At 50.8% G+C, this 22,388-nt stretch overlaps 1 protein-coding gene across 1 annotated transcript in view; it reads right to left on the minus strand.

The window, feature by feature from the left end:
• The window catches only part of LOC146816623 (cytochrome P450 2K1-like), a 415,649-nt gene that overhangs the window by 320,325 nt on the left and 72,936 nt on the right, over positions 1-22,388 (minus strand). The window contains exon 3 of the mRNA XM_085610498.1: positions 10,642-10,791. Coding sequence (XP_085466624.1) covers positions 10,642-10,791 — 150 coding nt within the window. The remainder of the gene's footprint in view (positions 1-10,641; positions 10,792-22,388) is intronic.

Consider the following 22,388-nt stretch of genomic DNA (forward strand, 5'->3'; position numbering starts at 1 on the left):
CTCACACTGGGGTGGTTTGATGGGGGAATCGGTCTACCTGACATCAAAGAATATTACTGGGCGTCCCATCTCGCAGAAATTAATCAGTGTACTTACAGACCGCAGGGTGACCCTGCTTTCTAGATTGACAGGTGGCTCCTAGGGGGCGGGAGCTTTGAGGGGGCAATATACTCACGTTTGGTTAGGCCAGCCCTGACTGCACCCACTGGACATGCCGTGCAGGTTTGGAGGGCAGCCATGAAAAGTCTGGGATGGGAGGATAGGATTACGCTGGCCACACCACTTTGGCATTGTGAACGTCTGGGCAAGTTGATCCACTCGAAGGGGTTTGACCGCTGGGACCTCATGGGTATATCGAAAGTGGGAGACTTGTGGAAGGCAGGTAACATAGTTCCCTTCACTCAGCTACAGACAGACTATGAGCTGGCGCCAACCGAATACTTCAGATATATGCAAATTAGGCACGCCTTGCTTGCTTCATTGCCCAGAGGGGAGTCCAATTCGGAATCCTCCCATCTTGAGGACAGAGTCGTAGATAGAGACCTGCCGGAGAAGCCTATATCGCTTATTGATAAGAAATTGATTAACAATACTGCAGACCTGCTAGTCCAGCTGCTGGCAAAATGGGACCATGATGTAGCAGGGCTCGACGATGAAGAGTGGCTCGCGGCGACAGCGTCTCTTTGAGAAGTGGCCATTTCCACTAGGCTCCGATTAGTACAGTTAAAGCTTCTGCACAGAGCCTACTTGTTTGGGCCGTTTCTGGTTCGGATGGGCTATTGTGCAGAGGGTGGCTGTCCAAGGCACTGTGGGCAGGAGGGCACCTTCATCCGTACCCTCTGGGAGTGTCCGTCTGTCCAACGATACTGGGCAGCTGTGGTGGGATGTATGGGAGAAGTGTTGGGGCAGAAGATTGACTGCAATATCAAGCTGGCAGTTCTGAACGCCTGGGGCATGACAGACTTGAACTCCAAGGAGCGTACCTGGGTATCCTTGGGATTGATGGTGGCTAAGTGGAATATTGTGTGACTCTGGAGGGCAGGGGACCCGCCAAGACTTATTGACTGGGGCAAGGACATGGACTGGTGCATGATCACTGAAAAGACCGTATATGAAGCCAGGGGGTGTCCCACCACATGGACGCATATCTGGGGGAACTGGAATGACTATAGGGGACGTTTATGTGAGCCTCCGCACATGCGAGATGCAGCTGTCACACAAGTCCTGAACACTGTCGAACTGTGATCATGATATCCTAGCTTGTATTCACTGTGTTTAATGTCTATCCCGCCTCATGAGTATGTTGCTATCATCTGTGTATGCTATTCTTCTTTATTGTCATACCTTGATTTCAATAAAAAGAGTTATTTAAAAATAAAATAATAATTAATAATAAATAAATATATAATAGCTATCCTCCTCGCTAGAGACAAAGGAAGCCTGATCCAACGCTCAATCTGGGCAGTAAGCTTATCAATGGCGGGCCATAGTTAAGGCGGATGACCTCCCTGCCACTCCTGTGCAAACAGAAGCCAAGAATTTTTGGAGAGTCCATGCACTACTGCATGGGGAATTCGATAATACAAGGGACTGTAGCATCTGTCAATGGAAAGATCTCTGATTTACCCAGATTAATGGAAAGTCCGGTAAAAGCTCAGAAGCGGATGACTTCCTGAATTGGGGGGGAGATTAGTCTCAGGATCCCTAACAAACAACAGTATGTTGTTGGCATGCAGAGAAGCGAGTAGATGACCTCGGTGAAAGTGCAGTCCACTGACCAGGCATCATTCCTGAAAGTGGTAGACCAGGGGGGTTCATCGCAATATTTTTAAAAAAAAGGTGAAAGTGGACACCCCTGATGGGTGCCTGAGTCATTGCAAATTGGTCTGTCAAGGCACTGTTCAATCTAAGGTGACCTAATGGAGCAGTGCAAAGTTGTTTGACCAGGTCCAGAAAGCCTTTGGGAATACCCACTTTCCACAGAGTAGCATGCAGGAAGGACCAGTTAAGGGATTCAAATGCCTTTTCGGCATCCAGCAGCACAGTAAGTAAGTAAGTAAGTAGCTTTATTCGATACAAACATATCATAAAAGCATTTTCCACACATTTTTTTAAAAAAGAACATTTTTAAAAAACAATCATCAGTATAAAAACATTTCATATCCGAAACAGCGTATTGGGTAAGGGGGGTCCTTCACTGGGTTAACAGTTTTCTTGCAGTTCTTAGACGCCAAGCCCAGCCCAAAAATTTTGCCATACAAGTGGAAAAAAAGGGTCTAGCATCTGTACGTAAAATATGCAGAGCTTCTAAGTGAGAGCGAGTTCCCAAACACCTGCACAAGGGCTTCAACCACCTACGTCTCGGAGCTACATAGACGCTACATTCAAACAGCATGTGGGACACAGACTCTACCCTTAGATCACAAAATGGGCAATAGGGTACAGTTTGAGCGGGCGGTTTCCAAGTGGACATGAACTCACATAGTGGAAGCACCCCCACCCTAAACCTAATGTACAGTGCTCTGTCCCATGAGCTCTGAATGGTATCTAGATAAAGTTCCCTTGACGGCGAGTCTTTGACCGACAGAAACAGAACTACAGATTTACAATGGTTTATACTTCGGGCCCTCTCATTGTCTACCCATGCCCAATAAACCTTCTTTAACTGTTGTTTCGGGGGTGCAGATTTGTTGGCCCAAGCCTCTCCTAGGCCTAATTTGTAGAGCAGCTTTTTTACCTCCCTAAGCCAAATGATCTTATGAAAACCCGGTAATGACAAAATGTCATTCAAGGCTTCTGCATAGCTTCTTAGTTCCTGTACATTCCAGATCCTGGACCATAACAAAAGTGGGCGTAATTTTGCTTGGTCGCAGATTGCCCGGGTACCTGCATCTAGCAGCAATGGGATTGTTGGCGTGCTGTGGGGCAAACCCATTAGATCTTTATGGAAGTTGTTCTCAAGATGGGCCAAAGTGTCAACTCCATGGGTGCCCCACAGCTCAGCACCATAAAGTGCCGCACTTACAACCCTAGCCCTATAAATGTCTAGGGGAGCCCCAATAGGTTTTAATACTGAGGCTCGCTGTTCCTTGAGCAACGCACCTGCCACCCTTTTGTGAGTAAGAAGGATTTTTTGGTGGTGTGCCTTCCAACTCATGGTATCACTGATGCGTATACCCAGATAATCAAATTCTTTGACGCGATCAAGTGGGACAGAATCTAGGACCGGGGGATAGACGGATTTTTTGGGCGGGTTAAGGACTAAAAACTTAGTTTTGCCTATGTTTATAGCCAAACCCCTTCCTTCACAGAAGGTTTGAAAGCTAGAAAGCAGCGATTGAATGCCCATTGGTGATTTTGAGATTAGGAGGGTATCGTCTGCGAACAGGAGCGTTGGGATTTTCCTACCAGCCAGGGTTGGTGCATCCGATGGTTGTTGTAGAAGATGCTCCACCACTCCGTTAATATAAAGAGAAAACAGAGTGGGGGCAAGCACGCAGCCCTGGCGAACGCCTCTGTCCACGGGGATACGAGATGTTTTCTCTCCCTGTGTACCCCATCTAATTTGGGCGAAATTCCTATCATGAAATTTCACGAGCAGCGACAGCAAATAAGGAGGGAGGCCTAACCCATCGAGGACGTTCCATAAAAGTGCACGTGGTACCAGGTCGAAGGCGGTCCGCAAGTCAATGAAGACTAGATACAGACTGCCCCCTCCCAGCACCACCACTTTCCAATAGATCATTAGAAGGCGAAACGTCTGCTCGATTGTGCCTGTTCCTGTTCTGAAGCCCGCTTGAAGATCTGACAGGATGTGATTTCCATCTGCCCACTCATTGATCCTGCCCAATACCACCTTCCCTGCTACCTTTTGAGAAGAGTCCAATAAACTAATTGGACGGTAGTTCGCTGGGTCGTCCCTAGAACCTTTTTTGAAAATAGGAACGACCTCAGCACCCCTCCATGAATCAGGAAAAACTCCACCCATCATAACTTCGTTCAAAAGCGAGGCAATTAATCTACTCCAAATGGGTGGGTAATTCCTGATTAGGTCTCCGGGGATTCCGTCAGGACCCGCTGCTTTGTTCGGGACAATACCTTGTATTGCTCTCTCTACTTCTAAGCTGGTAAATAGGCCAACATAGCACGGTAGGATGATTGTAGGATTAGGCAATAAACCCATGGGTGGGCAAGCTAGCTGGGGGAGGCCTGGGGGAGCGGAGTACAGTTGTGAGAAGTGGTCGAACCATACCCCCCCTATAATGTTACAAGTTAGCTGCTGGTCAGTGGGCTTTTCCCTAGATCTTAATAGGTCCCAGAACCTCTTGGCATCCTTCCTGGTGCTAGCCTCTACTAAGTCTCCCCAAAAGTTAAAATCATAAACCTGTTTGGCTTCAAATATGGTTTTTTAATAGAATTTTCTAGCAGCCCTAATAGCAACTGTGTCTTTGGACTTTAATGTCACAACAAGTTCCTTCTTAGCTTCACGACATTTTACAGTATACCACTTGTCTGACTGTTTAGGCAAGGTTTTCGGGGGACCCCTACGAGAGATTTGGGGAACAATAAATAAGTCACTCAGTGCCAAAACAGTCTCAGTGAATAGAGGTAAGATCTTATTGTCGGTTGAGCTTAAAGTGTTCATCCGGGGCTCCACCTCTTCCAAAATAGACCCGGCTTGGGCCATCCTTGTTTCATCAGCCAAGACTTTTGCCCACTTTAAGCGCCTGCTACAGTTTGCGGGGACTAATTCGTGGGAAGATTTCCACTTATGTCCGAGTGGGCCTTGGCTTCCAGCCTGCCAGGGAAATGAAATAGATAGCGATAAGGGGTTGTGGTCGCTATCGCCCGACACTATAACCTCCATATCTAGGTGATATAGCCAGAGATTGTAATTAAGCATAATATAATCAATCCTAGACGTATGGTCTTGTCTGTTATAAGTGTGTGCACCCATATGGTCAGATTTGGATCGGCCATTTGTCGGTCGCAAATTATGCTCCATACAGAGGGCATTGATCTCTATTGCGTTTTGCGACCATTTTGGAATCGGGTCAAGATTCAAAATAGGAATACCTCTCCTGGTGTCCTCCTCAAAAGTGTCCAAGATATCTTCGCTGGCCAAGGGCTCAAAACAGCAGTTAAAATCGCCTGCAAGCATTATATAGGAGTCCGCTTTGCAAGCAGCCAGGTTGTGGTTTAGGCCTGTAGTAGGTAGATGGGATACACCGCCTTTGGCACCCCTCAGGTAAATGTTGAAGATTTCCATACTTCTTCCCCCTTTGGGAGTTATCGTTAACCACTGGAGATCCGGTGATTGAGTAATTCTTTCTTTCACCCTGAAGCCGAGAGTAATACTAATCCATATAATAAGGCCGCCTGACGGGCGACCTTTGGATCCCTGCTCCTGGACTGCAGGGATAAAAAAGGTGGAAAATCCCACTCGATGTCTTGGCTCCAAACACCAGGTTTCCTGAAAGAGGCAAATGTGAAAGGGTTCCAGAAAGTCGTTCCATTCGGGGATGTCAAAGTTACGACCAAGACCAGCCACATTCCAAGATAAAAATTTTAAAACAGAGTCAGCTTTTGGAGAGACCTTGATGGGGTCAATAGGCATAGGAGAAACAATCGCACCCACAGGTCTTGAGGACCTCACCAATGGCTCATTTTGCTGGAGAATGGGGGTCGCATAGGAGACCAGGCAGGTAGAATCCGGGTAATCAAGAGAAGTAGATGCAGGGGGGGTCATGGAGAGCAAGTTTGACCAATTTACCCTGCTACAATTTACTATTGTGTCCAATGACAAAGTCACCCCATCAACCCTTTCATTCTTGGATCGTCCTACTCGGACTGGACAATCAATGGAATGATGCCTTTGTGAGGTTAAGAATTCCCTTCGGGGTTGTTTGGGTGGTTGCACAGGGAGTCAATCCACCTCCTCTAGGCCACCAAATCTGTTAAAAGTAGAGAGACCATTCCAATGAGGGGGGGTCTCCCGGTGACACCAGGGCCTATTCGGCCGTTGGAGGTGTTGGACCAGTGACCAATTATCCCCCTGGTTACAGATGGATCGGGGGGGATAAAAAAAGGATAGTGGTTTGGGTTTGACTAAGGAGTCATCATTGCTGGGCCAACTACAGATGTGGTGTGCCGTGTGTGGGTCTTCGAAGGTCACTACTATGCAGTCCCCCGAACTGGATTTCAGCGTTGGCCCTACCCAGGGGGTCCAGCAGCACAGTAGCCACCGGGGGGTCTGGAGATTTCTGATTAATGACGGCGACTGCTGTATTAAGTTTCAGTGAGGTGAAGCGGTTGGGGACGAACCCTGACTGCAAGGGTGATATTGTGTTGTACATTAACAGCAAGCGGCATGTAGCAAGCACTTTAGCTAGAATTTTATTGTTATGATTCAAAAGTGACAAGGACCTTATGAAGTGCATAGCCGTGGGGATTTGCCGGGTTTAAGTGAGAGTGCTATGACTGCCTCCCGTAATGTTGGCTGGAGAATTCCCTGCTTGAAAGATTTGGCGTAGACTTCAAGCAAGTGTGGAACCAGTAGTGCTTCGTTAACTTTATCAAAATTGCATGTAAAGCCCTCCAAGCCTGTGGCCCCGGTTCCACTAAGGGCATCTATAGCTTGCAAAAATTCCTCACAGGAGATAGGAGACACCGGAAACTGCTGGTGCTATCTGCAGAGTCATACCATGGCCACCTCTGACAAATAATCTGCAAGTGTTTCTTCCATAGCCAAACCATGAGATGTGTATAAATGTGTATAATATGAGGTAAATTCAGTGAAAATGGTCATTCAGCTGTTGAGCTGTAATATAAGAGGCCTGGTATGCAGGGAGTAGAATTTTGGCCACTGTGCGTCCAGGTCTCACACCTTCCCCATAGACCCGTGCTCTGGCGTATTTGCTCTAATATGCAACCTCGCAAGCCACAAGATCCCAAAACTCCTGTAGCAGAGTGGAGTGTGTATGCAATGGTGGGTGGGACCTAGATGATATAATCTGCAGATCAAAATCTCGTAGCTTCCTCTCCACAGCAGCCAGCTCCCCTAATGAAGCGAACACCCACATGCTTAGCAATGCATACGCCCCTAATGTATGCTTTAAATGTCTCCCATAACACAGAGTGTTTGGAAACCGCCCCAGTGTTTATCACAAAATATTCAACAATGGCATCACAAGCTTCAGCGCGGAAGACCTCGTCATGCAGTGCATTAGCTGGAAAGAGCCAGGACAACAGATGAGGCGTAGGGCATGGAATATGTAGGGACAGTAGTAACGGTGAATGATCTGCTAATGTGCAAGGGTGGGGTGTGATTTGTGAGAGCGTAAGCAGTAGTTCAGTGGAGAGATACCAATGGTCTATACGTGACCAGGGGCAGAGTAAAAAGTGTAGTCTCTGCCTTGTGGATTCCGGGATCTCCTTGCATCTGCCAGGTAAAAAGATTGCTAAATATCGGAGAGCGCCTGTAGTGCATGGGGCTTGGCCACATGGCTGGAGCCCGTAGTGTCTAGAGCAGGATGAAGGGTTAAATTAAATTCTTCACCCATAAAAACACAGTCAGTGTGCAAGCAGGTAACATGAGTGGAAAGCTCGTGAAAAGAATTGGGGTCATCCACATTCAGAGCGTAAACATTGACTAGCAGCAGGGCCCTGTCTGCCAAGGTGCTGAAACCAACAGTTAGCGGCCATTGGGATCTGTTATCACCTCATGTGTGATAAATGGGACACTCATATGAATTAAAATGCAAACTCCTCTCGAGTAGGAGCTATAGCTAGATACGATTATTCCCCAAGGTTGATGCAAAGGGGTTGGAGGGACTAGGTGCACAATGGGGTCCATGTAAAAAGGTAAGCTTAACGCTATGTCTGGACAAGTAGGAAAGAACCTGCCTCCCTTTGTGAGGATTATTTAGTCCCCTGACATTCCAAGTCATACATCCAAGGGCCAATGCCCCATCTTTCCTAACTGGTGGCCCCATATATGTTACGATTAGTGAATGTCTGTGTACATGTGCAAAAAATTAAACACATTTTGGCATGTAGGTGAGTGCAACCTACATGCCATCACAACGGCAAACACCCCTTTCCCCCACCCACACTGATTAGTGAAATAATGAAATTTGGTGAAACCCATATAAACAGAGCCAAGCAGATGGAGTACTCCTGGGGGAGTGGCAATGCTCAGAAAGGAGAAAGCTGAGTGAATAATGAGTACAGCATAGAGTACATCAGCCTGTTTAGCTATACATTCATTGCAAAGAACATATGGCACCTTAGTATTGGGTATCAAAGATGGGAGATAAAGAGGGCCAGCATTCAGTGTGCACCATCACATCTAGAGCGCATGTCATCACAATGAAGGAGCGGTCTATGATTGAGCAATGGGTGAAGAACTGGATGGCTGGATGCCAGGCACCCTGGTCCCAATCCCACGCTTCTTACAGAAAGCAGTGGCATCCATTGGAGTATCACAGACATGCTGTCTGCCATCTAGCTGGATACGCAAATGGGCTGGATATAACATTGCATGAACCATATTGGATTTCTTAAGTGTACGCTTGATGTCAGCAAATTTATGGAGTGCTTTTACGCCAATGGTGTAAAATCGGGGAAGAGGGACACATCATGCCCTGATATTGTAGAATCCCTTACTCACAGGCGAGGCAAAGAGTTGTGTCTCGGTCCCAATAGTTGAGGAGTCAGGCAATGATGAGATGCGGCAGCTAGCTGAAAATGCTTCCCTACCAAACAGTTCTGACAGAAGTCCCTGGACAAAAGTGTCCATGTGTCCACTGTTGGTGGACTCTGCCACCCCAGTGAATATTGTTTCAACGAGAGCACGCCAGCAAATATTCGGTTTTGGCAGCCATCTTCTTAAGGAACCGTTCTCAAGGCACTTATTCACCATAGTGCTGATGTCCTCAATATCGGATATGTGCTGTTTGGCGGCATCCAGTCTTATCTCATATTTGTCCATACGTTCATGCATGCAATCCAGGCGAGTAGATAGAGTGTGTGTGAGTATGTCAAAGCTGGGGTCTATGGACTTGAAACCAGCCCTCAATTCAGCCATTATTGCAGCAGTTCCCTCAAGCACAGGGGCATCAGCTGTGGTCGCGCTCAGGTTCTCCTACGCCGACTCCTCCATCCCATTTCAATGGGGGTTTTAGTCGAATCAAAACTTAGCTGTCTTTGATTAGGATCATTGCATCCCATTGTGCAGTAGGTAGATCTAAAATAGGTAGATCTGGAAGTGGCAAGGCACCAGCTGGCTGCTCCACCCAAGGAGTCCTGAGTCAGGAACACCCATCCGGACCCAGTAGTGGCAGGGCCCAGGGGCAACGTCGACCAGCTGTAAACACCTAAGGCCCAGCAACGTCATCAATGACAGGTGGCCACATCAAACGATGTGATATTGACTCAGCATGAGTGAGTGTTGCCAGCCGCTAAATGGGCGGTGGCTTCATGAAGATTCCAGGCAGAAATTAAAATCATCCGATGCACAGGCTCCGAGCACTAGTCATCGCGGCAGCTGGGGCTCCACAGCAGGAATCACCTCCACCAGCAAGGCCTGGACATAATGAGGCCTCAAATGGCAAGATCTAGATCAACAAATTCGCCCAGGCGATCCAATAAGCCTGCAGGCAGCACCCAGGTAGAGACACATTGGCCGCATGGTCATGCGCCTATAAGTATTACATTTCAGGGCCAGGCCTACTCAACACTCCTTGCTCACAGCACACTGCAAGCCCAATGCTGCCCATCAGCATCCCAGCACCACCCAGCACCAGTGGGCACCACAGGCAGCAGACAGGTAAGCCCCAAGGGAATCGTGTGGATTAGGCCTGGCTGCCAGACGAGAACGCAGTCCAGCCCTCAGACTTGCCAGCGGCCCCTGTCACTGCGGGGCCTCTGAGGACCAGGTCAGGCTGCGATCGTCAGCAGGACTGGAGCCAAGACCCACAGGTGTGCAGATGGACTCCCACAATGGCAACAGGCCCACTGCAATCAGGGGGTCCACATACTCTAGCTGTCACAACAGAGGAGAATCAATATGGGGCGGCAGGCTGGGACAATGTGGTGGTGTTCTGGAGCTTCAGAGCTGAGCGGCCATCTTGGTCCTCGGCCACACCCCAGAATTGTCTTGATAAGTACACTTTTATGTACTGAACAATTGTGATTTCTGATGTATTCATTTAACAATAAACATGATGAATAATCTGATCCAAAAATTATTTTGAATACTGAAACATTCGTTTTTAAGGTGACTCAGAATAAAATATGTATATGCCTGACAGAGGTAATGAGGTCCCACTGTGAGTGGCAGGCAGTTGTAATTCCCAGCAGCAGACAGGTAATAATTAGTATTTCATTACCATGATTAGTGTCTATTTCATAATCTTCACTGAGTACTATGATCTCAGATGATAGTTACCACTGCTTTATTCTTGTATTATAACCTTCTTTCAAATAAATACTTTGCTATCATGTTTTGTTATTCCCATATTTCAAATACATAACTATTTTAATTAGCTAGTCCTTTAGAAATGCAAAAATTATGTTGAATGACAAAATCCAGAAGCTACAAATACGCACTGGTAGGTTTCTACAAGTCTGATCACTTACCTTCAAGTGAATGAAAATATTTTATTAGATTTTCAGTTTCTTCTATAATTTTGTCTTCAATAGTCCTCTTGCCCATGCCAAAATCCCTTAATGTAGACAGAGTAAACCTTCTCATTACTCTCCACTGCTCTCCATGTGCAAATGTAATACCTAGAAAAGAAAATGATTCAAATAAGGGAGATTCTGCCCGCTTTTTATGTTTGAGAGAATATTTATTCACTAACAGAAAAACAGATGTATGGACAGAAAATCTATGGCTATTTTATTATGCAAAAACTCATATAGGCGATGAATGATACAATTAGTGATGAACTACTACAAATAATACACATAATGCGCGGGGCTCAGATTTGGGTCGACAGTAGCATTTCCTGACTTCAAAAGCAGCTTGAGTCTTTCTGGGATTACATAAAATGATTGTGAACTCATAGGACATTCGAACCAGGAAACAGAAAGTATGAAGGTAGGATGGGAGAACATTTAGTGGTACAATATTTTATCCATGAGGATTTATGAGATAACAACAGGAGCCAACACTGGGTGTATGACAACATTGGAATATTGATCAAGCCCTGATGAAGTCTCACTGGGACGAAACGCGCTGGCTGGGCCGGATGGATTGCTTCTATCAGATTGGCATTTTTTAAATAAAATTGGATTCAAAGCAACTCGCAACTGAATAACTTTTATTCTTTACATCTTGACCACTTGATCTATTGCTGGAGAACAGTTTAACCATCTGTTGATTTTGTATAGAATTGAACGCTCCTTTTCATTTGTTATTTGTTGATCTTGTATTGGGGTGGCCTCTTGGCAAAGGGGGCACAAAATTTGGTGTTGGAGGAAACAAAATTTGTATTAATTACATACCAGTGCGCCATTTGGAGCCCAAATTGCCAGTGAGCTGTTTACTAGTTTTCTGTACAAGTCAGTAAATACAGAAAGCTGGAAGCCTTACCTATAGGTATCTACTACATTTTATTCTTCATATTATGACTACTTGATCTATTGCTGGAGAACAGTTTAACCATCTGTTGATTTTGGAACAGATAATCCTGTATGGAATTGAACGCTCCTTTTAATTTGTTACAGACAGAAAACAATCTACTTAACTGTTTGTATTTATTTTTAAAAATGGCTAAAAATAGTTTTTTTGTGTTTTTTGAGTGATTCTGAATGCTGACAGTCATGACTTACAGACCAATACCTGTGTAGATTGATAGGTATGGGAGTCAAAAAAGAGAGACCGTTTCTTAATGAGACTCAAACAGCTGCCGGTGTGTACAAAGTTGATACTAAAATGTACGTTTTCATACCTAGTGTATTCATTTATCATTAATGGGTATTTATGTCTGTTGGAGGGAGGACCACCGGGGAGTCGGGGAGACTATTCCGGGGCGCCTTCCTACTGCAAAGTTATAGCCGAACGCCGCTGAGAAGCCCCCTTCGGGGACGTCTTTCTCCTATGATCGTACTAGGCCCAGTAACACCACCACACCGGACTCAATATCAGTTGCTTGACTTGGTTCTTTATCAGAAGTAGTACGTTCAATATTTACAGGGGGATCGAGGGATCCAGTAAGAGTCTAAATGTCTGTTAGAGGGATAGGGTAGCGGGACAGTCTTAGTACCAACCAGGTACGGGAGGGCTCTGCGCCAGACCTTGAGTGCTGGTCTCAGAGCGGCTCGGACGTGGGGAGCCGCGACGGCGTCTGCAGGGCTCGGGTGGTAGTTCCGCTTAGGTCGAGCCGCGACACAGTCAGCAGGGCTCCGGTGGTAGGTCCGCTTCGCTCGAGCCGCGACGAGGTCAGCTGGGCTCTGATGGAAAAGTTCAACAAGGTTGGGCCGCGACGGCGTCAGCAGGGCCCCAAAGGTTCGTGAAGGTCTTTAAGCACGGTGGAGCCGCGACGTCGTCAGCAGGGCTCAGAGTGTGGGTTCAGGATGAGTCTTCTTCCGTAGGGTCAGCCGCGAACCGGTCAGCAGGGCTCTTGACTCCGGGATACAACTATTGTCCTGTTGTCGGGTCGCCCCAGATATAGGACTGGAGCCCTTTGATGTCCGGACCCTTGCGCCCGGAGGGGGCGGAGAGGCCGGGTAGGGAGCGGCCAGACGCCCATCAGGAGAGGCGCCAGGCCCCAGAGAGCTGAGGGGCGATCGCACCTAGGTGTGGAAGGACGGTTGGGGGTCCCATCGATACTGCCCTCCGCCGGGAGTGGGAAGGGTTCACGTGGTATCCCCCGGGCCAGGGGTTGGCGCCTTGATGTCGGGCCTCGCTGGGACAGAGGCCGGGTGAAGCGGGGTCACGTAGGTGGTCGCGTGGAGTGACGTATAATCCAAAATGGAGGAGCCCCGAGGTGCATGGGACCTCGTGCGGCTTAGCGAGGGGGAACAGGACCACGCCACGAGGCCGGCTCCCACATGCGTCCACCCCAGCTGAAGGCAGGGAGAGTCACCCATCTCCTTGGGGGTTCTCCTCGCCGAGGCGGAAGAATCTGGACAGGCCGTCAGCATTGGCGTGGTCGTTGCCGGGCCGGTGTTCCACAGTGAAGTCCATCCCTTGCAGCGAGATGGACCATCGCAACAACTTGGGGTTCTCGCCCCGCATTTGCATGAGCCACCGCAAGGGCCGGTGGTCAGTTTGGACCCTGAAGTGGGTGCCGAAAAGGTAGGGCCGGAGCTTCTTGAGAGCCCATACCACGGCGAAGGCCTCCCGCTCGATGGTGCTCCACCTCTGTTCTCGCGGCAGCAGTCGGCGGCTGATAAAGGCCACAGGCCGGTCGAGGCCCTTGGCGTCCATCTGGGAGAGGACCGCCCCGACCTCGTACTCCGAGGCATCGGTCTGGACTACAAATTCCTTGCTGTAGTCAGGGGCCTGTAGCACAGGGGCAGCGCACATGGCCGCCTTGAGGGCCTCAAAAGCGGTCTGACAGCGGGGCGTCCAGAGCACCGCCTTGGGCTGTTTCTTGGAAGTGAGCTCCGTGAGGGGGCCCACAATGCTGCCATAATCCTTGATGAATCGTCGGTAGTAGCCTGTGAGGCCTAGGAAGGCCCGGACAGCGGTTTGGGTTGCGGGGGGCTCCCACGCCTGGATGGCGTCGACCTTTAACTGGAAGGGCGCCACCTGGCCACTCCCCACCTGGTGGCCCAGATAGGTCACAGATCCTTGACCGATCTGGCATTTACTTGCCTTAATGGTGAGCCCGGCTCTTTGGAGAGCGGCCAGGACTGCCCCGAGGTGTCCTAGGTGCACGGCCCAGTGGTCGCTGAAGACTGCAATGTCGTCGAGGTAGGCCGCGCTGAATGCTTCTAGTCCGGCCAGGACCTTGTTCACTACCCTCTGAAAGGTCGCCGGGGCATTCTTCATACCGAAGGGCATTACCCGAAAGTGGTAGTGCCCATCGGGGGTGGAAAAGGCGGATCGTTCCTGGGCGCCGGGAGTGAGCTTGATCTGCCAGTACCCAGCGGTGAGATCAAAGGTGCTTAGGTAGCGGGCGGCCCCTAAGCGATCGATCAGCTCGTCTGCTCGTGGCAAGGGGTGGGCATCGGTCTTGGTGACTGCGTTCAGGCCCCGATAGTCAACACAAAATCTTAGTTCCGGGGCAGTGCCGGGGGCGGCGGCCTTCGGCACCAAGACTACCGGGCTGGCCCACGGGCTGTCGGAAGGCTCGATGACTCCGAGGGCGAGCATCTTGGCGACCTCGGTCTGTATGCAGGCTCGGACTCGGTCAGGTACTCTGTAAGCGCGGTGTCGCACAGAGGGGCTGCCCCCAGTATCCACGTCATGGACGCACCAGGGGGTCACCCCGGGTGTGAGAGAGAAGAGGGCAGCGTAGGGTTGCAGCAGCTTCTGGCAGTCATGGCGCTGTTCTGGTGTCAGGGTGGCGGAGAGGCGGACGCCCTCCAAGGAGCCGTCTTGGCCCGAGGACCCCAGGAGGTCTGGTAGGGGCTCGGAGTCACTTTCGCCCCCATCGTCGGTAGCCAGCAGCAGGCTTAGTTCAGTTCGGGCAAAGTGGGGCTTGAGCCGGTTGGCGTGCAGGACCCGGAGGGGGTTCCTCGGGGATTCCATGTCGACCAGGTACGTGACGGGGCTCTTCCTCTCAACTACCTTGAAGGGCCCGGTCCACTTGTCCTGCAGGGCGCAGGGGTCCACGGGTGACATGACCCAGACTTGCTGGCCCAGCTCGAACTCGATGGCTGAGGCATTTTCGTCATACCAGCGTTTCATGTCTTCTTGGCTGGCTTCGAGGTTGGCTTCTGCCAGGGCCCGGAACTTCCGAGTCTGGTTCCGCAGGGTCAGGAGGTACCGGTAGACGTCGGGAGGGGCATCTTGGACTTGCGCCTCCCAGCCCTCTTTGACCAGGCTGAGGGGCCCTCGGACGGGGTGCCCATACAATAGTTCGAAGGGGCTGAAGCCCAGGGATTTCTGTGGTACCTCCCGATAGACGAACAGGAGGCAGGGCAGCAGGACATCCCATCTCCTCCTCAGAGGCTCTTCCAGGCCCTTGATCATCCCCTTCAGGGTTCTGTTGAACCGCTCGACCAGTCCGTTCCCCTGGGGGTGGTAAGGGGTGGTGAATTTATAGGTGACCCCACATTGTTGCCAGAGGGATCTCATGTACTTGGAAATAAAGTTCGTACCCCTGTCGCTCACCACTTCTCGGGGGAACCCCACCCTGGAGAAGATGCCCATCAGGGCCCGGCCCACCACTGGAGCTGTCACAGTGCGGAGTGGGATGGCCTCGGGGTATCGGGTGGCGTGGTCGACCAGTACCAGGATGAAGCGGTGTCCCAGGGCGGTTCGGGGGTCGAGGGGCCCCACGATGTCGATCCCCACTCGTTCGAACGGGGTGTTGACGGTTGGAAAGGGTTGCAGGGGGGCTTTCACTCGACCCCCAGTCTTCCCGCTAGCTTGGCAGGTTGGGCAGGACCGGCAGTGATGGTCCACGTCTCTTCTCATTCGGGGCCAATAGAAATGGGTCACTAGGCGGCTGTAAGTTTTGTCCCGCCCGAGGTGTCCAGCGAGGGGCACGTCATGTGCAAGGTTCAGGAGGAACTCTCGAAATCGGAGGGGGACCACCAACACCCGGCCGGCCCCTAGTTCGGCGACTTTCTGCTCGCTATACAATAAGTCATTGTCCCAATAGACCCAGTGGGTTCCCGTGGGGTCCCCCGCAGCCTGGGCAGCCGCTTGTTGTCGGGCCCCCTCGAGGGACGGGCAGGCCTTCTGCTCTTGCTGGAATTGTTCGTGAGTGGGGCCCCCGTCGTGGCGCCACTGGGCCAGCTCAGGGATCTCGCTGAGGGAGGCGGCCTCGTCGGGAGAAAGTTCGGATGGCCCGGCCTCCTCGTCAGGTTCCTCCGTGCTGGAGGAGGGTGATAGTTCGGGGCCCGTCGGCTTGTCGGGGGCCGTGGCAGTGGCTGGTTGGGCGGTCATGGACCGGGTGGTGGCGCAGGCCCACTCGGGCAGTCCTAGCATCCCCAGATGCTCTCGGCGTTCCACCTGGGCCCAGGGGGAGCTCTCTAGGTCATTCCCCAGGAGGCAGTCGACTGGGGCGTCGTCGAGGACAGTTACTTTTAAGGTGCCGGACACTCCTCCCCACTCGAAGGGGATCCTGGCCATCCGGCACATGCTCTCGGTGTTGTCCGCGGTCCGGACAGGGCATAGGACATGCGGCAGGATTTGTTCGGGGGTCACCAGGTGGCAGCGGACAGCGGTCACACTGGCCCCAGTGTCCCGGAGGGCCTCGGCCCGTCGTCCATTGATGGTGACCCACTGTTGGTACTTCTGGGTGTTGCTTGGGATGACAGCTCGGGGCACCATTTCTCGGGAGCCCAGACATACAAGCGACATGGCAGCTGGTTCCCACTCGGGGACCCGCCGTCGTGGTTTTCCTCCTCGTCTTCTCCCTCCCCCAGGGCTGCGGCGGCTATTTGCCGGGGAGGGGGCCCAGCGGTCCCATTCCATCGGTTCACGGGGCAGGCCGGGTCGCTCGCATAGTGGCCGGTCTGCTGGCAGCCGAAGCAGGTCACTGTCGGTCCCCCTTCGGCCCAGGGTCAGGGACGTGTAGTTGGTGGCTTGGCCTCGTGGCGGGCTTCTGGGCGGCCCGCCCGGGAACTCTCGACTGCGGTGGGACCCCCCTCCTCCGCCTCGCTGGCGGGGAGGTCCCGTGGTACTCCGTTGGTAGTCCCCCACTGGGTTCCGGGGGACCCGGGTGTTGACCAATCGGTCTGCTTCGGCGGCGAGCTTCCGGGGCTCGGTCAGTTTACTGTCCAGGAGGTGTTGCCTTAGTTCAACAAAGCAGTTGTTGGCGAGGTGCTCCCAGACAATGAGGTCGAACAGTTCATTGTATGAGGTGACCTTGCTTCCTTTTATCCATCCCTCCAATGCTCGGCTGAAGAAGTCCACGTATTCGACCCACGTGGTACCGGGGAGCTTCTTGCAGTCCCGGAAGCGCTGCCGGTACATCTCGGCTGATAGTCCGTAGCGTGTGAGTAGGGCTTCTTTCATGTGGTCGTATGATGTCATCACCGCATCGGGGAGTTGCAGCAGGGTATCCCGGCCCTCGCTGAGGAACCTCCCCCATAGGCCGGCACCCCAATCCTTCCGGGGTACCCGATGGGAGGTCATGGCGACTTCGTACGCTCTGAACCATTGCTGGATGTCGTCATTTTTATAGTACTCCTTGACGACATCCTTGGGGATGTGAACCTTTGGCTCGGTCAGTGGCAGAGCGTCCCGGGCTCTGGGGGTGCTGGTCTCCCCCGTTTTAGATTTTAGTTCAAGTTCCTTGAGGCTCCTCTCGTGCTCGAGGGTTAGCCGTCTCTCCTCTAGTTCCCGATGCCGTTTCTTTTACTCGATTTCCTCTTGCAGCCGTAGTTGCTCCAAGGCTATTTTCTTCTCCGCCAGTAGGAGCTCACCGTCCAGCCGGAGTCGGGCGAGGTCCATCTCGTGTGTCCGGACCCTTTCCCGTTCTCGCATTTCTTCATGGGAAAGGCTGGTTTCTGGGACGGTTCGCCCCCCATCTGTCGGGGTTGGGGTCGGCAGGTTTCCGTCCCGGGCCGAGGTCCCTTCGGCTCGGGGTGGAGTGGTCTCGGGTTCTGTCCAGGCTTTCAGGGCTTTCTGTATTTCTTCCTTGGTGCACAATCCTGTGGTTGGGATCCCTTTGTCCTTGCAGAATTGTTTCAGTTCTTGGTGGGTGTATTCTTCCAACCTTTCCGGCTGGAAGGTTGCGGCCACGGTTGCCTCTGTGCCTTCCATGGTTCCCTTTTCTTTTTCCGTCTGGTTAGGTAGCGGATCCCGTCGCTGGCCACCAAATGTTGGAGGGTGGACCACCGGGGAGTCGGGGAGACTATTCCGGGGCGCCTTCCTACCGCAAAGTTATAGCCGAGCGCCGCTGAGAAGCCCCCTTCGGGGAGGTCTTTCTCCTATGATCATACTAGGCCCAGTAACACCACCACACAGGACTCAATATCAGTTGCTTGACTTGGTTCTTTATCAGAAGTAGTATGTTCAATATTTACAGGGGGATCGAGGGATCCAGTAAGAGTCTCAATGTCTGTTAGAGGGATAGGGTAGCGGGACAGTCTTAGTACCAACCAGGTACGGGAGGGCTCTGCGCCAGACCTTGAGTGCTGGTCTCAGAGTGGCTCGGACGTGGGGAGCCGCGACGGCGTCTGCAGGGCTCGGGTGGTAGTTCCGCTTAGGTCGAGCCGTGACACAGTCAGCAGGGCTCCGTTGGTAGGTCCGCTTTGGTCGAGCCGCGACGAGGTCAGCTGGGCTCTGATGGAAAAGTTCAACAAGGTCGGGCCGCGACGGCGTCAGCAGGGCCCCAAAGGTTCGTGAAGGTCTTTAAGCACGGTGAAGCCACGACGTCATCAGCAGGGCTCAGAGTGTGGGTTCAGGATGAGTCTTCTTCCGTAGGGTCAGCCGCGATCCGGTCAGCAGGGCTCTTGACTCCGGGATACAACTATTGTCCTGTTGTCGGGTCGCCCCAGATATAGGACTGGAGCCCTTTGATGTCCGGACCCTTGCGCCCGGAGGGGGCGGAGAGGCCGGGTAGGGAGCGGCCAGACGCCCAGCAGGAGAGGTGCCAGGCCCCAGAGAGCTGAGGGGCGATCGCACCTAGGTGTGGAAGGACGGTTGGGGGTCCCATCGATACTGCCCTCCGCCGGGAGTGGGAAGGGTTCACGTGGTATCCCCCGGGCCAGGGGTTGGCGCCTTGATGTCGGGCCTCGCTGGGACAGAGGCCGGGTGAAGCGGGGTCATGTAGGTGGTCACGTGGAGTGACGTATAATCCAAAATGGAGGAGCCCCGAGGTGCATGGGACCTCGTGCGGCTTAGCGAGGGGGAACAGGACCACGCCACGAGGCCGGCTCCCACAATGTCAATGAAGCCTGCCTGGTTTTTAAGTATCAGTGTGCATTTATTGGTTAAATAAATGTGGAAATATATTTGTTTTAGTTTCATTTTTCCATAAAACCCAAAATAAATATGGATAAATACAGATAAAATAATCAAAAAATAAATATGGATAAATAGAAACAGAAATGTCAAAAACATAAATACTATAAAACCGGGAGCCCTAGTTAATAATGCAGGATAATAGAATTTTGACATTTTTGAGGAGTCATAGCACATGCACTGGGGCTGAGTTAGCAGCAGCATCAGACCACAAAAAGGGAGAGACCATATAAAAAGAGATATTTTTTAATATGTTCCCCCAGATGAAACATGAGAGCCTAAGTGGAATAACATGAAAAGGCCATACGCATTAGCGTGGTCACTCCCAGGTCTGTGTTCCACAGTAAAAGTCATACCCCATAGGGAGATGGATTACCTCAGTAGTTTGGGGTTTTCCCTTCTCATCTGCAGGAGTCACCTGACAGGCTTGTGGGCAGTTTGAACACTGAAGTAGGTCCCAAACAGGTCAGGTCTCTGCTTCATCAGACACTAAACCACAGCAAAGTCTTCCCTCCATGTGGCACTTGAAAGCTGATCTCTCTGAGTAGTCCACTGCTAATAAAAGCAACTGGTTGATCCTGACCCTCTTAAGCTAACTGTGATACCACCATACCCAATTACATGTTCTGAGACATATGTTTGGACCTCAAACTCCTTTCTTAAGTCAGCTGTGCACAGCTCGTCTTTCAGGGTTTCAAAGACCCTCTGATACTTCTGGGTCCATATGACCTTCTTTGGCTGCTTCTTTGAAGTCACCTCCACCAAAGTTCTACAATAAGTCCATACCTCATGGCAAACATCTTGTGGTAAGCTATCAGACCGAAGAATGCTCTGACCTGAGTCTGGGTTTTGGAGGATCCCAAACCATGATTGTCAGCCTGCAACAGGGCCTGAAGTGCTGCTCTGTGGTGGGTCAAATGGCCCGGCAAGGTAGCGCTAAATCAGCAATATCATTTGCATATAATGCACTTAAGGTCTCCAACCCAGACATTATTTTTTTCACCAGCATCTGTAAGGTAGCAGGGTAATTCTTCAACCTAAATGCATTACTTAAACTGGAGATGCCCTCTGGAGTTGAGAATGCTGATCTCCCCTTTGCCTTCTCTGTTATGACAATCTGCCAGTACCCAGACATAATTGGCAGCCCCTAACCGGTCAATGAACTGATCAGCTCAGGGAATGAGGTGTGCATCAGTCTTGGTGACAGCATTGCATTCTCTGTAGTACATACAGAACCTGAGTTGTAGGAATGGGATGCCTTTGGCACCAGCAACACAGACTTGGCATAAAGATTACTGGAGGCCTCAATCACCAGGGATAACATTTTGGAGACTTCCTGCATAATGTGGGCCCAAAGGGGCTGAAGTCAACTACCTTTTGTTTTATCTCCCTGTTGTACCTCCAAGTAAGCAAATGTTCAGGTATGGGAGTAGTACATCCCACTTTCTAAGGTTTACAGTGACAACCCCATAATCATATCTTTTAAGATCTTGTTGAATCTTTTCACAAGACCATTGTTTGGTGGGGCTAAGGGGTGGTGAATTTGCAAGTCACCCTATACTCATCCCACATAGCCTTCAATTACGTAGACATGAAGTTTCCAACCCCTTATCTGAGATTGCCTCTTTGGGCCCCCCCCCCCGGTAAAGACACCAAGAGAGCCCTGGCCACCCATGGCACAGTTACAGTCCTCAAAGGTATGGCTTAAGGGCACCTAGTGGCATAGTCCACCACAACCAAGCTGAACCTTTTCCCTGAAGCAATTATAAGGTGCAGGGGATCTATAATATAAATCCCCCCCTCTTAGGAGAGGCTTGGTTTGTCTTGCCACTGGCTTGACATGTGGTACGGGACTGACTGAACTCTTTCATGTTTTCAGACGTTTGTGGGTAGTGAAAGTTGTTGCCCCAGGTTTTGGTCTGCCCCAAATGCCCAGCCAAAGAAATGTCATCTTGCACTGAAGGCCTTCAAGAGCTGGGCATGCTCTCTATCTTGACTGAATTCCTGCCATGCAATGCAGAATGTTCTGGCAGGTCTCTCAGGGTAGGCACTTCTTCCCTAGGCTCCAGATCCTCCATCTGGGGTCAGATTCCTTGTGGGCCATAGGGGGTTTTGATGCAGGCTTCCTCTTGGTTGTGGGAACCTGGGCAATTGTTAATATGATATCTCCAGGCTCCTTTGACTTACCAAAAAGGATTATTTGGGCCCTTGTGCCCATAAACACACTCAGGCAGACCCAACATTTCAGCAAGATTTTTCCTTACCACCTCAGCCGAGCAGAGGTTTCTAAGTTGTTTCCCAACTGGCAATCCATTGGGCTCACAGCTATCATCTTCAGGCCAGTAAGCCCTCCCCACTCAAAGGTGACCATTGCCATTGGCTGAAATTTTACCTCATTGCGAGTGTTGACTACCCTATGGAGAGTATCTGGGATAACTTGCTCTAAGGAAATGAGCTGGGCGGCCAAAAATGCTACTGTATCCCTTAGAGCTTATACTGTGGCCCCCCTGATGATTGGCCCTTGCCTATTCTTCACCATACTTTGAGGTAATGTGGCTAGGGCTTCAACATCCTCCCCACCCGAGGAGATTAAGGTGGAAGCAGTATAAACATTGGCTTCCTCTGGACAACCATCCACCCCAATTCCTACACTAGCTATCCTTTGGCACTGATTCTTGGAACAGACTGAGTTTCCCTTCTTATGTTCTGCTTTGTAACAGCCCAAGCACACCCCAGTCTTCATGGGGTGAAAAATAACTTTTACCCCAGAACCATATCCACTTGGGCGTACAAAAGGCACAGGACTCCCCCCACTTGAGTAGACTGTTGAGGTTCTTTCAGCAACTCCTTCTTTTTTAACCGTCTTGCGCCCCTCTTTCCCATTGGCAGGATAAACTCAATTTTTAAGACCAACCCTCTGGGTCTATTTAGAAGCTCTAATGTGCACCCACATGTCAATTACCTTACCTAGATGACTGGGGGTCACACAACTCGGAAACTACTAGCTGCCATTGTAACGCTGAATGACAATTAATCAAATTGTACCACTTCATAATTAGGGGTCGGCGGAAAACTCCCCTCCGATAGAGAAGTTTGCGGGTGTGCACAAAAACTCCACCAGCCGAGCTTAGCGGAAATTACCGATGCCACCACTCATAATGCTTATTAGGTCTCGCCTAGTGTTGCAGCATGCATGAGCGCTCGCTTTGCGAGGCATGCAGTATACAGTATAGCGGGGAAGTTCTGCCCACTTTTCGGTCATTTTTTAAAGTGGCCTAAATTCTAAATG

Source organism: Triturus cristatus, chromosome 6, assembly GCF_964204655.1.
Source record: "Triturus cristatus chromosome 6, aTriCri1.1, whole genome shotgun sequence".
Taxonomy (NCBI): Eukaryota; Metazoa; Chordata; class Amphibia; order Caudata; family Salamandridae; genus Triturus; species Triturus cristatus.